We start from the raw sequence: 16,965 nt of genomic DNA on the forward strand, positions 1-16,965 counted from the left end.
ATGATAGTTTCTATTACACGGTTACTATACTTCCCCTTAAATGAAAAGCCATAAATTAAAATCAACAACAGGAATAGTATTGAAAAATTTACAAAAACATGAAGTTAAACAATCTGCTACTGAATGACCAATATGTCACTGAATGCCAAAAACCTTCCTGAAAAAAGCAATGCTTGATTAAATTTTCTAGGGCTGGCTCAGTGTTTGAAAATCCTTCTAGCTTCTTTTCACCATGGAAATATTTTATTTTCAAACACAAATGAGAGCTTTGCTGGATATATTATTCTGGGTTGACAGTTTTTCTGTTTTAGGATCTGGAAAATGTCACTTCATTCTTTTCTTGCTTGAAGGGTTTCTTCTGAGAAGTCAGTAGTAAGTCTGACCCTTTTTACATGCTTGTTTCAGTATTTTTTTCCCATCTTCTTCATTTTCAGTTTTATGGTACAATTCCATAGGCTCTTGGATTTCCCCTACCCTCTCCCTAACTTCCCTCCCTCCAATTTATTTCCCCCATATTATTACAATAGTATTTCATAAGCAGTCGTAAGTCTATCCTTCTGTTATTGAAGTGTGTCATGACATTGCTGGTACAAACCATGCAGAAAGGCTTCAGTATTGATGTTCAGTTGAGAGAAGCTTGACAACAATTTGTGTGAGGATGTTTTTGAATCAAGTTGTTTGGGCTTCTCCTCATGTTCCTAATGTTTGGGAAGTTCTGTTTTATACTTTCATCGAATAGTTACTGTATTCTTGCCTCTCTTTCCATGTCTTCAGGAATTCTTACAGTTCTGATGTTCAGTTTTCTAATGGTGTGATTCAGTTCTTGGATTGTTTTCTTAGCTTTATTGAGATTCTCTTCCATATGTCTAATTAACTGCATGTCTTTGAATGGGTTACCTTCCAGTTCTGATATTCTTTCTTATGCCTCATTCAATTCTATTGGAGAATCATTCTGTTCCCTTTTTATTTTGCTCTATTGTATTCTTCAGTTCAAGTATTTCAGTTTGGATCTGTTTTGTAGTTTGCATATCTGTTCCGATATAGTCCTTAAATTCCTTGACTTTCTTCCCTTTGTTTCTCACTGTCCCTAAAGAGTTTTATAATCATATATTTCTATTTCTTGCCTGGGAGATCCTCAATATCTTCATCTTGTAGCTCTAAGATTGAGATGGTCTTTTGATCATTTTTGAGGGAAACATTGGTTTCCTCGTTTATATTGCTTATTTTTTTTTGTTTCCCTTTCCCATGGCCTTTCAGATCTGTGGGGTTTCTTTTCAATTTCTGTCTTTACTTTGTGTTTGTAGCTTCTGATTTTGTGGGTAGCTAGGTTTTGCCGTCAGCCTCTTCAGTCAGTGCTGCTCTATTTTCTTTAGTCACTTGGATGGTCTTCCTCTCTGTCTAATCCTGCTTGCAGTCTGTGGAGCAAATGGGTCTGTGGATTTATTACTGATGCCTCTGCTAAGACTGCTATTCTGCCTGGAAAGTTAGGTATGCCAGTAGTTTCCCAGCTACAGTATTACCAGTAGCTCATGCGTGCTACCAGGTGGTACCTGCTGCAGGTGTGCGCACCTCTGCAGATCTTCATGCTTCCGGTATTGGATCTTGTCTGCTGCGTTAATGCTTGCCCAGGTGAATGAGTCTGAGCTTTCCTTGTGTTGCACTCTGGGATTCATGCAGTTGATCCTGACTCAGTCTCTACCCCGCCCCCTCCCCAAGGGAGCCAGCATTTTCCTCTTGGTTGGCTCAGGTTACTCTCCAAGAGGCTAAAGGTACAAGCACTCAGGTTGTGGGGTGGGTACTGTCTTTCTTCCCTGAGTCCCACACTCATCCAGATCATCCTCCAGCAGCTAACTGCCCTTGGCTGCCTCCCCAGCACCATGTCTTCCCCAGTCTGGTGTGCGATGAATCAGGTGGGCCTGTGAGCTTTTATTGAGCCCTGCTTCCCCTACTGGGTGGATGGCTACATCCTCGTGCATGCCTGCATGCATTTTCAACAGCTGTTCTTTGTGCAATTCTGCTTCTCTCTGGTGGCCTCCAGGGAGCTTCAGCCACCCGATCTGGCAATTTCCTTTTTCCAGCTCTGAACTACACCTGACTTTGTCTCGTGGCTTTCTTTGCATTCTTGGCTACACTTTCCTACCCTGATTGTCCATCACTACTCCTTTCAAAAAGTTAACTAAGTTAACTGGAGATTATCACAATGATCTCCAAAGAACTGTTCATAATTATCTAAGCAATGGACTATTACAGATGTATTTTTAGCTTCAATATGTAAAATTTATTTTAAGGCTACAAAATTATCTTCCATGTCAATTTAATATATTCCACATATATCATTTGGTGTAGGCTAGAAAACTTGATTTCTGTTCATCTGTAGTACACAGGATTTATTGGTCATAGATTAATTCTACAAAGTCTTTTCCTGTCTTGAAAAGAATCTTTAAATCTGTGGCTGAAGATAGAGTTTGCTAACCCTGGTGCTGTTAAAGGATTAAAGCATGAGATATTGCTGGATCTAAACTGTGTATGTACTTTCTGAGCTTTTTTTCTCTCTAGTCATTATTGAAGGAAAAAAATTATGCCTCTAAACCTAATTTTTTTTCATTGCAAATGTTCCAAGGAAAAAACTATGCATAAATGTTATGTAGATTTTAGTAGTGCTATATAATAAAAACATAACTACCATTGGAGAACTTACATTTATGGGTTAATATTTAAAGGATAGTATTCCATAGATATTTAAATCACTGCCATCACCTTTAATGGATATTTCTTCCAAATGTTTTTTATTTTCCCAAGATACAGACTATCTCTAGAAGTGTGATAACAGGCATTAGTCATATAGATTTCATTTCTTTTCCCGTGTCTTGCCAATATCTATCTCCTCTACCAACGAACCTGGCTTTTCTTTCATAAAAATAGCCCTGCAGACTGCATTTAATTGTCACATTGGCTGAAAGCCATCAAGGCCAGTTATCCTCAAAATAAGCTATAGGCATCTGTCAGAATATGCTAAAAATGAAAGAAAGGGTTGCTGCACACTTTGCTGGGCAGGCCTGAGTCTTCCACACAGTTCTCATTTGTCTTTGTGAGCTGAGCTGTTCATGCTAATCTCAAACTCAAGTTCTCTCTAGTATTGAAAATCATAGCAAAATCTTTAAGATTCATTTTTGATAAGATGATCTTGGTTACTTTTCATCATCATCATTCTGGAAAAAAAAAATGTGCCATCGCTAAACAGGCCACACCAAATTAGTAGACCAAAAATAACAGAGTAACAGAGTATTAAGTAAACTCCGAATTTGAAATTGGAATTGAGGGCAGCAAAGAAAACACTTAGAGAAACACACAAAATTGGCTATAATCCTACTTAAAAGTGAATCTGGATGGAAAATCTGAGGTGCTAAGTGTTACTGTTCCAGTCTTCAGCAAGCAGTGGGTAAAGTTTGACTTCTTGCAACAAGCACCACTTCATCTCACTGGTGTTAAAGACAGTTATGTGGTGTTAAAGACAGTTATATAGACTTGCATGCAGATTATATAGACAGAAGAGAAATAAATGCAGAAAGCAAATTTGGATACTGAAAAGATAAAAAAGGAACAAAAATATAGTACCAAGGGGATGAAGAGTAAGGCAATGCAGCAGAACAGAAAGGGGGCATATCCAGGGGAAAGCATGGTGGCACTGTGCATTAAGATTTCATCTGCACTGACAACAGCATTCCGTATTGGAGTGTGAGTAGGAGTACAGGCTAGCTCTGCTTTCCATCTAGCATGGTAATGCACCTAAGAAGGCAGTGAGGGATGGCCTATGTGCCTGGGACCCAGAAGCCTATGTGGGAGACCTGTACATAGTTCCTGACTCCTTGTTTTGCACCCATTGTGACTATCTGGCAAGTTAATTAGGGGATGGAATATTGACAGTATTTTATCACTACTTCCCCCATGCATATATCATCTTCTCTCCTCTCTCTGTCACTATGTTTTTAGATACATCTTATTTTAGAAAGAGAGTGCAAATCACACGTAAGTTAGCATCCTTATGGAGTGAATCCTATAAACCCACTTTTCAGATAAGGAAACAAAGTCTCATAAATGTTTAGTTATTTTTAAGTTCACACAATCGGCAGTGGATCTGAATCTCAAACCCAGATATACTGGCTCCTACCATCAAATTCCTAATTGCTCATACACCTTTTATTAGAAAGATACAAAAGTGTGACAGCAAAGACAAATGATAGTTTTGGTACCGAGAATAATACTTCAGGGAAGGAGAAGATATTTTGGGAAAACAATCAAATAATACAAGGATCTGTACACTGCAACAGATCCAAAGCTAGTCCCAGGACAAGCAAAAAGAAAATATGGCAGCTTCACAACAGGAATTGCAGCAAGGCATTTTGGCTTATAGTTTCAGAATGACAGGTTTTCAGTGCCAGAATGATTATCTTTCCATTAGCACTTGGTCACAGAGCAGCCAACCTGGTTAAGAGGGTTTTAAATGGCAATGATGGGAGAAAGGAGAGGAAATAATGCCTAATACCACTTTATGGACAACTGGTGACTATACCTGCCTTAAGTGTGCTATGCTCTTCCCAGCCTGTCCTTTCCCCCACTTTCTACCTGCCACCTCTTCACGAGTTTAGAATAAAATGTGATTAGGGCACTGTCTCAGAGAAATTGCATCTTTCCCTCTTCTACCAATTTCAACAGATCCTTGTCTACCACTACGCACAATTTAACTACTGCCTCCAAGTGTTGCTACTTCAGGATTATTTCAATATAACATCATATTCTTCTTTGTTTCATTTGTCTCACCCAGGCTATAATGGTAGTAATGATTAGTGGTTCAATTTGAATATTCTGAATCTATAACTTGGGTTCAAATTGTGATTTGGTGGGCATGCAAATTAAGCTGCTGTTTGGACAGCACGAAAATCAGGGTGCCTGGGATTAAGTCTCCTCTTTGCTTCCAATCACCTTCCTGCTAATGTACCTAGGAGACCAACATTGCTGAAGCATTTTCTTGGGTTCCTGTGCTCACGTAGGAGACTCAGATTTAGTCCCTGAGTTCTGGCTTTGGTTGGCCTACCCCTTGATGTTGTAGCCATTAGAGGAGTGTACCAACAGATGGAATGTCTTTCTGTCTCTGTATCAGTATGCCTTTCAAATACATAAATAATTATTTGGAAAAAAATGACTAAATCTGGCTGTCAGAAATTGTTTAAAAAGTTTTTGGAAAAATAGAATTAAAACAAGTTTATTATTTTTGAAAAAGTGAATTGGATCTACTCTCTTCTACATTTAGGATTTTAGAAAATTCCTTAAATTCTTATAATTTCCCTACATTTCAATTTTGGATGGTAACACTAATAATACCTATCATATCAGTACAAGTTGAACAGTTAAAGCAATTGATTCATATAGGCTTAGAACAGTGCTTTGGTATACAGTAATTCAACATACTTAGCTATCATTACTGTTACTAGTAATAAACCATAAGTTTCTGGAATACAGGGATTCTTGGTCATCATGGAAGCCGTAGTGTTCCAGGAATAATCCACAAATGTCTGCTGAGGGCCAGTGTCTCACCTAGCAAATGAGGTGCCTATATTCTGTATCAGCGTTCAATTCCTGGCTCCAGTTCCTGACTTCAGATGTTGAGTAATGCAGACTCAGGAAGGCAGTAGTGATGGTGTATGTAATTGGGTTCTGTCATCTACATAAGAGAACTGGATTGCATTCACGTCTCCCATTTTGACCTGGCTCAGTCTTGATCACAGAAGACATTTGGAGAGTCCACTGGTAGATAGGGGGTCTCTCTATCTGACATGGAGAGAAACATGCTTGTTTGATGCCTCACCATACAGGGCATGCTTAATGATGCATACATTTTGGAAGGATATGTGAATGCTGGAAAGTTTTAGAGAAATTAAGCTCATGTGGCTTTGGCAAGCCTATGCTGGGTTTTTTTTTTTAACTGAACTTACATAAACTATGTTTTCTATGTGTCCAATTCTGAGCATATATTTTACAAATTTTCCTATTCAGTTTTGCAAGCAGTCTTACAATCCAGGGTCTGAGATTCTGTCCACATGACAGAGAAATTGAAGACCATCAAAGTTAAGTAATTTGTTTAAATTCACAGGAGTGCGAATAGTTTAGTCCAGGGACATTGGAACCCATACGCTTATACGGATTGCCAAGTGTCTTTGACTTCAGTGATGTGTCTATGTTACCTAGTTTCATAAGATAGCCAACCTCCAAAATAGGCCAAACAGGCATTTCAAAAAGCTGAGACAAGCCTTGGAAGAGGTGGAAAGACTGATCTCTGGGTAATGGAGGCCTTATCTGGGCAGGGGACAATCCTAAGTATACTAGGTCATCAGTACATTGCTTTTCTGAATGACCGAAGGCAGGCAGCTATCCAGTAGCTGTTGTGAAGTCTTACAAAATTCACAGATGTGTATTAGCAAAACACAGGGCAGGGTAGATGGTTCTAATGAGTGGGTTGTGCTGAGCCAAGTCTATTCTGGTTAGAAGTATACCAAGAGATAAAATGAACGCTGTTCCATGTTCTGTTCCCATGAAATATCTAAAAATATCTTTAGGTAGATAAAAGACAGAAACAGAAATGGAGAAAAAGTTGACTTTTTCATGGACTTTATTATTGCTATAGTTACTTCCATTCATTGAGTTCTTACTATGTTTATGGTTCTAAGCATATTGCAGTTATTCATTTCACCCTCATAACACATCATGAAGTAATTTCCATTGTCATCCTTACTTTACAGAGGCAAGGAAATGCTGAGTGGTATGCCAATGATCATATAACTAATAGGTAGTAGATCCTAGAGTCCACAATAAGCCACTTGGTAGGGTTCAATAAATGGATCCTCATTTTAAACAGAGAGCACAGACTTGTTATAGGAGTAAAGTGTACAAAACATAAGTGATTTCAACTTCTTAAACTTTGCTAGTTTTATCATTTAGCTAAGGGTAAATATATGACAGGTCACTACCATTCTTTGTAGACAACTGTACCTCCCAGAAGGTAGAGAAAATGATAAAGGGTTACATCTCTGGCTGACTTAAAAAAAAAAAAAAGGACTGATGAATTCAAGGTGATGGGGCACTTTAAGGAAAGTAGCCATTTTATCTGAGGGTCCCTGAGTATATTATGAAGCCATAATCCTAGACTTCAGGGAAGTGGATGTCATTCCCTGCCTTGGTATACCCTAGAGTCAGGAACATGTATGCCTTTACTGGCTGCTTTGCATTCAGTTGTGATTTCTAAACAAACAAACAACTCTTTTGCTTATTTTGCTCATGTACTGCAAACAAGGACATTGGTTCATACACTAAATGAGCCTGAGGGTTGGACAAAATGCTAAGGGTGAGTTAAAGGTCTTTTGAAAAGAAGTTTAGAGCAAGAAGAGTAAAAACAGGACAGATGTGCAACTCACACAATTGGCTAGTAGATAACCAAGGTCAGGGGTGCATTTTCAGCTATCAGTTTTCCTTGTGAAAAAGAATGGTCATAATTTCACAGGGTAAAATAAATATCAGTACACCTGAAATGAATATAAGATGCGCAAAGAGTCTATAAAGAGGACTTGAACTATTTTATGTGAATTAAACTCTTTCTTGGAGTGACAAGAGGATAGACAGATCAAGTGGATTTTTAGTAACAGTTGTGGAAGTTTCAGGAACTGTGGTGTGGGTGAAATGTGATAGAAGACTGGAGATGGCAAACACTGTTTTGGTTTTCAAGAGGAATAGGAAGCAAGCAGATGGGCTCCTTAACTTAGACCAGGAAACATCACAAGGGTGGAGTGAAAATTTCTATAACAGATTATTAAAAGGAAATTTATAGGAATTTAGGGGGGAAAGTAACCATGATAAGGCAACCTAGATTCTCTAAGAACAAGCTAACAAATATCTTTTTTTTTTCTGTTTTGACATGGTTGTTAGATTAGCAGATCTGTAAAACTGCAGGTAGAATGTATATAACAGAGCACTTGACAAGATCTTTTAGAATATGCCAGTGAAACCACAAAACAGAGAAATAAGGATAGCATGCTAGTAAAAGAATCCTACCTTGTGGATTAAGCTCAACCTGCAGGGAGAATCCAGAATCCTTGATCTGGTGCCATGTAATATTTTCATTAATGAAGAGATACACGGGAAGGCTCTATATTACAATGTTCAGACAGTGACAGACCACATGTATCTTGTCGTTCTATAAGATTGTATCATGGGGTTGAAATTTTTCTCTTGCTAAGTGATGTCATTATTGTCATGATGTCATAATGTAATGTGTTACTCAAGTATCTATGTTGATGCTGGTGTAAAGAAACCTACTGCATTGACAACTTTAACACGGAGAGTACATACAATTAGTGACAGTACACATTACTTAATACTGAGAATAAATGACTATCTTACTGACTTATGCATTTACTACATTATACTTTTACCATTATTTTAGAGTGTACTTTTTCTGCTTATGAATAACGACCTTACTGTATATCAGTGTGGTTGGGTTACACCAGCAGCAGCCTCATATAGCTCATGTGTATTACATGCCTTGATTTCATCAATAGGCCATGTCAAGAGACTGACTTATACCACCTAGACTGGTATAAGTTTAATGGAGTACTTTCTCAAGTGTGTAGCCCTATTTTTCAGCATCAGACTGCATATAGTTAGAATGAACAACTAATTGTCGGTTACTGCAACTAATACAGAATGAATCAATCAAAGGGACTCTATGCCAAAAGTCCCATCTAAGGGGCATAACATCCGCTCTCTGCTCTTGCTCGAGGGGCAGTTACAGGTCCAGTAACTGCCCTGCTGCTTTTTTGCACCACATGATTTTTCTTTCCTCTTGTTTTAACTGACAGAATATAACTGACAGGGTATGCCAAGAAACTTAACCATGACTCGTTACAACAGGGATGAACTAGGATAATGAAATTCCCTTTCATAGTTTTTTTCTTTGACCCTGGAACTACAAAGAGCATTAGGCAGTTAGCAAAGTGACATGAAGGGCTGAACGGATGTGAAGTGAGAGGCATTAGGAAGTGCACTTGGACTCCTGCGGAGCTATGAATAAAGCAGGACCTGTGTGGTACACAAAAGCGATATTAAGCTGATGGAAAGAATAACCTACTGGGCACAGACAAACAGAGAGGAGCAAAAGTGGGGGGTGAAGATTTAGGGGGGAAGGGAAATTCCATGTTCTATGGAATTTTATCATAAAATAATAAAATAAATTGAGTAAAAACTATAGATAATTGCCAAGTTTCACGATTCCCAAGATCTAAAGTTTTGTCCTTTCTTTGGGTTTGGGTATGAGCAGTGTTTTCTGTGTTCCCAGGGACTGATAGCACAATTACTTGCCAAATCTTGAGTGACCCATGTGCTCTGCAATCACAGGGTCTAATAAGAACACACAGCAGCATTTTGCTTTGGACAGAGCATTTCCATAGCAGTTTGGACAAACATGCATTATGTCCTAATGGCAGAGAATAGGAAGGGACATTTGAAACTAGCTAAGGTGAAAAAACACTGAAAGAACTATGGAAACATTCAGTTTAAAGAGAAGGGTCGGGGACTGTGAAGGGCTGTGAGAAGGATTTTATTTAGTCTGTGGTATTCTGAAATTAGAACTGGGTAAATGGGCTGGCTTGAGAAGTGGTAGATTTTGGTTTTGCGGTGGAATGGGATAGCATGGGAATAAAGGAGTTCTCTCTGGAGATAATTTCCACACAGTCCGGAGACCGCTTTGTAGAGATAGCAATATTACCTTGCAGCTAGGGGGTGGTTTCCAGCACACGAGGCAGTTTCTTTGTACTACACTGTGTGGTTCTTAACAGCGTGCCCAGGCAGGTATTTCTGTACTCATTTCCACAATTAGGGAGGCTGAAGCTCTGGGCGGAGGTGTGGTAAAGGTCATGTACTAGTTCCTGGGCACCTACACGTGGCTTCCCTGATGACAAGTAAAATGAACAGTACAAAGATATTCCCGGGAAATTCTAGTTGGTCAAGTTGATAGGGTTTCTAGGGTTTTTCAAAATAGTCTTTGTGGTGCTGAATGTATTTTCAAATGTACTAAAAAAAGGTTCTCTGTTAAGTCTCACATGAAAACTTATGTTCTTCTCTACGTCTTATGAAGCTGAGACCAATTAATACATTCCTCACATAGATACAGAAGGTCCGTGGGTGCAGTTTGTACAAACAAGCCTAGATGTACTTTTCAAATAAGAATAGTTTTCTTTCTCCACTTTCTTGAGCTCATTCCTCACCCTCCTTCCAGATTTCCTGTTACATGCTTTCTTAGAGGAAAGGAGTGTGTTTGCTTGTCAGAATTGCTAGTTAACCATATTGTCCTGCTGTTTCCTTGGCTCTCTGTCACTAAGCGCTGCAAATGAATTAAAAGAAGAATGAGGAAATGGCCACTTTTATAAAGCTCTTTGAAGAAGATATACTCAAGTTTTGTTCTAGGCTTTACTCACTTCCCTGATCTTCCCCCCTTTTAATTATCACACAGACAACAAACAAACAAATAAAACCAGTGATGACACACTATCATTATTTGCCTTCTAATTTTGTTAGCCTCACCATAGCTGCTGATGGCTACATTTTCTCTTGGGAGATAACAAATAGCAGTCTATGAAAGTGTTTAATTTCATAAGCGATAGAATTTCCTGGATTTGGGCCATAGTACTTTCATTTTGTTGTTGGTAACATACTCTCTGATGCCATGGCTGGCATTTAACTTAATGTTACCAAGGGAAAAAAATACTCTCATAATGACAGTTTATTAGCCCGTCCCTTCCTGTTTCCAGATGTGAGGAGAGAAACTGAGATCAAACACTGTTTATAGCAAGTGTTATGCTAAGCCCATTGCTCCCGCATACACATTTTCAGGAGAAGCTTTGGTGATCATTTTAAACAAAACACAGAGAAAACAAGGAAGAAATGCTAGAATGTAAAAGATAATAGAAAGCTATGTTTTCTTAGTGCATGTATTTGTACATTGGTACCGTTAAAATACTTGACTTTAAAAAGAATGATTAGAAATAAAGACTAATTTCTCAGTCTGCTGCAACTAAGCATCAAGGAACCTAAAACTTGTGAAACCTTAATTCTATGACAAAGGTTTGAGGAGTGAATCTAGAAACCTGAAGTTCTGAGGTGATGGGAAAGTAGGGGTAAATACTGTTTGCTTAAAACACCAAGCCTTATCCTAAAGACAGACCCTAGTCTTTTCAAGTTCCAAATATGCTTCCCCTGCATGAAGAGGAAATGTTTGAAGGCTGCTTAGTCTTTTGAAGAAACTTACAATAGAGTGGAGACTCCCTGTTCCTACAGCTGTGCTTGGGTTTTCCTGTAAAATTGCAGTTTCTGAAAACAAGGGCCACTTGTTTCTTTGAGGTTGCAGTGACAGCTCCCTTTCATGTTTTTGTGGGTATCTGACAGCAGAGTGTTTACACATCTGTGATTTCAGCTTTTCACATGTGTCTGCTTTGGTCTGTGTCTCTGGGTGTCCCTGTATCTGGATGGACGTATGTGTGCATGCCTATGTGTGCGTCTGTGCCTGTGGAGGGGTCTCTTCGCTCATGCATCTGACTATAACTTCCTGTACATTTCTGTGTCTCTGCAGTTGTCAATAGTACAATAAACTCCCACAATCAGTGGAATCATTCCCTGCCAATTCATCAGTCTACTGGCATCAATAAGAGCTCAATTACCTGGTCTCCAATGGTATGTTGCTATTCAAGACCCAGCTGTTATGCAGATGGACGGAGTCCTGGGTACTGGTTGGAGGAGCTGGAGCAGCTGGACTGGGCTGGCTGCGGGTAGTCATAGATCTCCTCTGAAGAGAGTCGGCTGCAGGGGTCGGCTTCCGTGCGCAGGTGCAGGCATGCGGAGGTGGCGGTGGTGGTGGGAGGGGTCTGAAGGTGAACTGGTTGTGTGGGTTGCTCGGCATATCTGAAGAAGAGAAAAAACAAAACGCAAAATAGAGCCTTATTCTCCCTCTTGGCAGTGAGCAAAACACATCGTGACAGACTTACCAATACTTCAGATAATATAACCTGTGGGGTGTTTGGTGGGGAGGGGGAGTTTAAGTTCAGTCTATCTGTAAAAATGTCACTTAACTTAGAAAAGCATGCGCAGCATGCTTATGAAATTTAAAACATTCACAGTCACATTTACATATAAATTCTTCAGGGCTATAGCAGCTAAAAAGTAAATGAGGCCACCTCACACAATTTGTTATAGTTTCTGCTACTGAACAAATAAATCATCAACAAGACTCTTAAGTTACAGAACAGAAGCGAGCTGATTTCCATCAGTCGCAAAAATCTCACTTCAGAAAATACCAGAGAAAGGCACAAATCTGTTGCAAGGAAAATCACGTGGCACTTCAAATAAAAATATAAGGCCACCTCCGGGCTTACCTCAGGAAAGGATGTTAGCCTGCCTACACAGGAGCAAATACAGACTTCCAAAAAACAGCTCACAAGTGTGTAGCTCAACTGTAAGAGACCAATCTCTTCGCCAGGTGCTCCCCCCATGTCTCCCCTCACCATGCCTTCAAACACTACTTGTAAAAGGCAGGTTACAAGGAATTTTCTCAGGTTGGTAAACTAGTGCCATGGCTATGCATTCCACCATCTGTACCCTGCCCCACTGCCACACCCTTTTAGGAGCTCTGCTACATTAGCAGCAGCTCAGGCAAGCAGGAAAACCATGGTGTTCTTTTGCATTCTTCCTGTTTGCAGAGGGGTGGGGCAGCCTGGGCGAGTGGCCCTTGGACTTCTGTTGCTGCTACAGTTTGGTATCTTTCCACTGTTTTTCTGGCAGGTGCACATAAAAACAGTGAGTTAGAATTTGGCCCATGAGAAATACCCCAATTAAACTCCTTTGAAAAGAAATCGCTACTGTAGCTGATAACTACCTCCCTTCCACAGGAGAAACATAATAGATGTCAAGCGATTGCTTTTAACATCAGCACATATTGGATAAACTTTGTAGACAGCACAGTTTTGTCCCACCTCCCCAATGACTGAGAGATGAAAGCAGAAAAATGCCAGAGGCTTTCTACGTATAGCGAAGGGCTCAGCTGGTATGTGCCCAGGCCCACATTGCAGTGACTGATCACAGAAAGAAAAAAAAAATCACTTCCTCCAGTCCTTTTCGTACTAACTTGAATTTTAAAGGCACTGGCATGGTTTTCATATTCAAAAGCGACAGTACAAGTTTATGGCTGCATTTTTCTACTACAGGTGGCACTCCCTTCGGATCAACTTGAGGTCTGAAAATCTGTACAAAGATAGACAGGGAAGGGAATGGTGTTCATTTAGTTCATAAAAAGGAGTCCTTAGATGGTCAGTCATCCTTGTACATTTTAAGGGAATTGAAAAGCTTTATGAATACTATAATGTACCCACATTATTCCAGGACTAGCCCAAATCCCATCCCTATTAAAATAAACAAAAAATATGCACCATTGATCTTCTAACACTTGATTAATTTTTTAAATATCTGGGCTCACACTTGTAACCATAATGAGGAACACACTTTCTGTTCTTGGGACTTAAAGCATACAGTGCTGGAACCCAAAGATTCTTGGCCTCTTACTTTGCAAATGAGAAAACTTGTCCAGGGATCCTTGACAAGTTGATTGTCAGCCCAAGATTAGATTCCACACATTATGACTGGTCAGTGGTCCACTCTTTGTATGGCAAATCTTTGTACTACGAGTTATCTTTCCCATTGTGAGACTGAGAGACATAGAATCATTCACCTTTTTTGGATTCTTAACTTATATTTCGCCTTCTCTCTTAGACCATAGCTCACTAAAGATAGAAAGGAAAGCAGTGTGGTGTATGGGTAATTCAGTGCAGTATAGTGGAAAAGGCACACAATTGTAGGTTTGCAAACCTGGGTTTCAATTCTGCCTTTTCCACTTGAAAGCTTCAACAGGTCATTTTTTAAAAACAAGGCAATAATAATTTTGTCTCATAGGTCAACTTCATTTGTGTACAATGCACAGGCACATAGTATGCCAATGACTATGTATTGGATATAGTGAAAGGCTAAAACTCTAAACATAGAAGGAACCATAGAGATAGTCTAATTTTGTTCTTCACTAGCTATTTTACAGATGGGGCCCCCAAGGCTAATCAGAGAAATGATGTGTTCCAAGTTAGTCTACTTGGATGAGTTTGCCTGCCCTTGTCTGATGATTCCCAGCCCAGAGCACTTTCCATTACATTACTTAGGAAAAGTAAACACTATTTTTTATTTCAGCATTTAACATTATTATCTTAAATTTAGCTCTGATTTTGCAATATTACAGCTTCCTCTTCATCTTTTCTCTCTCAACAGGTCACATATTAAACGGAGTAAGGGCATCATATGCCATCGAGCACAGTATTGCATACAGAGTAAAATCCTTAAAATCTCTTACTGACTGAAAAGGGTTTGATTGGGCCAAGGAACTCAGCCACTTTTACTGTTCCTTGTGACCTTCATTCTGATATAGCCACCTGAATATCTGCATGACTGTTTATAGAGAAGTAGGTTTTTCACTTAGGGGTTTCAGTGAATTCTCTTCAAGTGCTACTGGAAAGGACAGTGATGCCCTGAAAAGCCTGCTTACAATAATGCCCTCAAGATGTGGAAAGAGCAGCAATGACAGCCTGCAGATTTGCCTTTTAAAGCCACACCAGGGGAAGGACTCAATGACCCAAAGGAACAACTAGTGGGAGTCAAGGGATCAAGGAAGAAGCAGAGTCAAACTTACATCTTATGTTCAGATCACCTATAAATAACACAGGTTTGGCCTGATGTGACAGCTCAATTAGTTAATCCTCCCATCATAAGCTCTGTGATAGCATATGGGTGCTGGTTCATACCATGGCTGTTCCACTTCCCACCCAGGAAAATAGTGGAAGATGGCCCAAAATCTTGGTACCTTGTATCCATATGGGATACCCAGAGGAGGCTCCTGGCTGCCGGCTTTGGATCAGCTCTGCTCCGGCCATGTGACCCCTTGGGGAGTAAACCAGTGAATGAAAGATCCTTCTTTCTGTCTCTCCTTCCTCCTGTAAATTTGCCTTTCCAATAAAAATAAATCTAAAAAATAACATATGTGACATCAACTATCAAATCTATAGGTGTTTCTGTTAGCAGAGTTATTGAAAGTTTCTATTGAGTAAAGGAGTTGAAAAAGCATCACTTATTATCATCTAGATTGTTTGCTAAAATTCTCCAAAATCTTTGTAATTTGTGTGTGATAAATAATATATTACATTATTAAAAGATATAATCTTGGCAGTATAATATTTCTATTGCAGGAAGAACTGCTTTGTCATTTGATTTATATATGGTCATATTATATATTCACATATCCATACACATACCTGCATATACATATACCTGTGATAGATACACTTTGATTTTTATCTAATTTTTATGTAGTTTAATTTCCACATTTCAAATATATACTGGATTTCCTACTAGTTAATATTGTTTTTAAAGGATTTTACAATATTGGATTGTTTGCACTGAGTGAATTTATCCAGACCTTAATCTCTTATGAAATGCAAATGATCTCAGATTCATTCTTTTTTGACCTCAGGAAAAAGATGGGGAATGCATTTGTTCTCTCCCAAATGAAGTAATTTAATCTTTGGACTCCATGAAATGGGATTTCCCAACATTAAACATTAATGAAAAATACATTAGTGTTCAGTGTCAGGAGCTCTAGCACACCAATTCCAGAAGGTGAAGAGTCACATGCACTCATTTCAAATGTATCTGGCAAGCATGCTCTTCTGTGCCCAACAGAGAGAGGCAAGGGAGAAGGGGGTGGTGATGATCATGCAAATGTGGACATGAAGACATACTTGTAAAGCTTCCTGAAAGCAAATTAAGTTTTCAGATGGAAAGGTCTAACTCCCATATTATATTTGGCAAGGAGCCAGTTTCAGATTTGAAACCATAAATAACTTGGTAAGATAATCTCTCAGGGGGAAATTCCCCCAAACTGTAGACCTAAGGTATTTTTAGGTGTGGCACAGCAGATACTAGAAGCATAAGTCTTCAGAAACATTATTTCCGTTACCAAAACAGGAAGAGAATAAAGTTGTCATGCATATTTTTGTTCTTTTATTTCCTTTGGCAAATAAACTTTAATTTGAACCTCATGTTAGAGAAACTTTTCAGCCAAACCTAGAGTAACTGTGCTCAGAGACACTCGTGAGAACTTTCCACGATGTCTGTCAGGGTGTTTGGCCCCCGACGTTTTATTAACACTTACAGTTTGCTCTGCTACTAGGTGATGCATACATTTCTGAAATTCACTGCATTATGTGAAATTGTGGGTGGGAAAAAATAAGGGTAGAGTTCCCACACTCAAAAGCATCATCAGTGACACATTTAAAAGAGGAAAAACCCTAACAAAAATGGTAGTAATATTTCATACGTAGTCATGACTAAGGAATACATAAATGCCATACCAAATATGACACTTTTCCTTAAAAGACACAGAGTTGAGTTAGGAAAGTGGGTCAGAAAGATTGCAAGTTGCGTGACTGTGAATTGGTAGAAGCAGGGTTACTTGACTCTGACAGAAAGTGCTAGCAACAGATGTAGATGGTGAAAATTCCTACTTCTGCCCTACTAGTGAACTGAGAAATCTGGGGGATACTTTTGTCACATGTATGTACCCAAATTGTTCTCAAATATATAAATAATAAGTAATGTTTTCAAAGCCAGCCCGGTAGCAGAACTGATGGTACGTGCAAAATCATTTTCTGGAAATGTTAAATATAAATAGTCAGCATTATAGTAATGACAAATTAATAATTTTCTCTTGAAAAGTTTAAAGCAGACACATCCTACCACTTGTGCTAGTTTCTCCCAGATACACACACTATACTCACC

General features: G+C 39.1%; 1 protein-coding gene across 1 annotated transcript in view; it reads right to left on the reverse strand.

Moving 5' to 3' along the window:
• The window catches only part of TENM1 (teneurin transmembrane protein 1), a 570,964-nt gene that overhangs the window by 347,374 nt on the left and 206,625 nt on the right, over positions 1-16,965 (reverse strand). The window contains exon 4 of the mRNA XM_004587672.2: positions 11,760-12,000. Coding sequence (XP_004587729.2) covers positions 11,760-12,000 — 241 coding nt within the window. The remainder of the gene's footprint in view (positions 1-11,759; positions 12,001-16,965) is intronic.

The sequence above is a fragment of the Ochotona princeps genome, chromosome X (assembly GCF_030435755.1).
Source record: "Ochotona princeps isolate mOchPri1 chromosome X, mOchPri1.hap1, whole genome shotgun sequence".
Lineage (NCBI taxonomy): Eukaryota > Metazoa > Chordata > Mammalia > Lagomorpha > Ochotonidae > Ochotona > Ochotona princeps.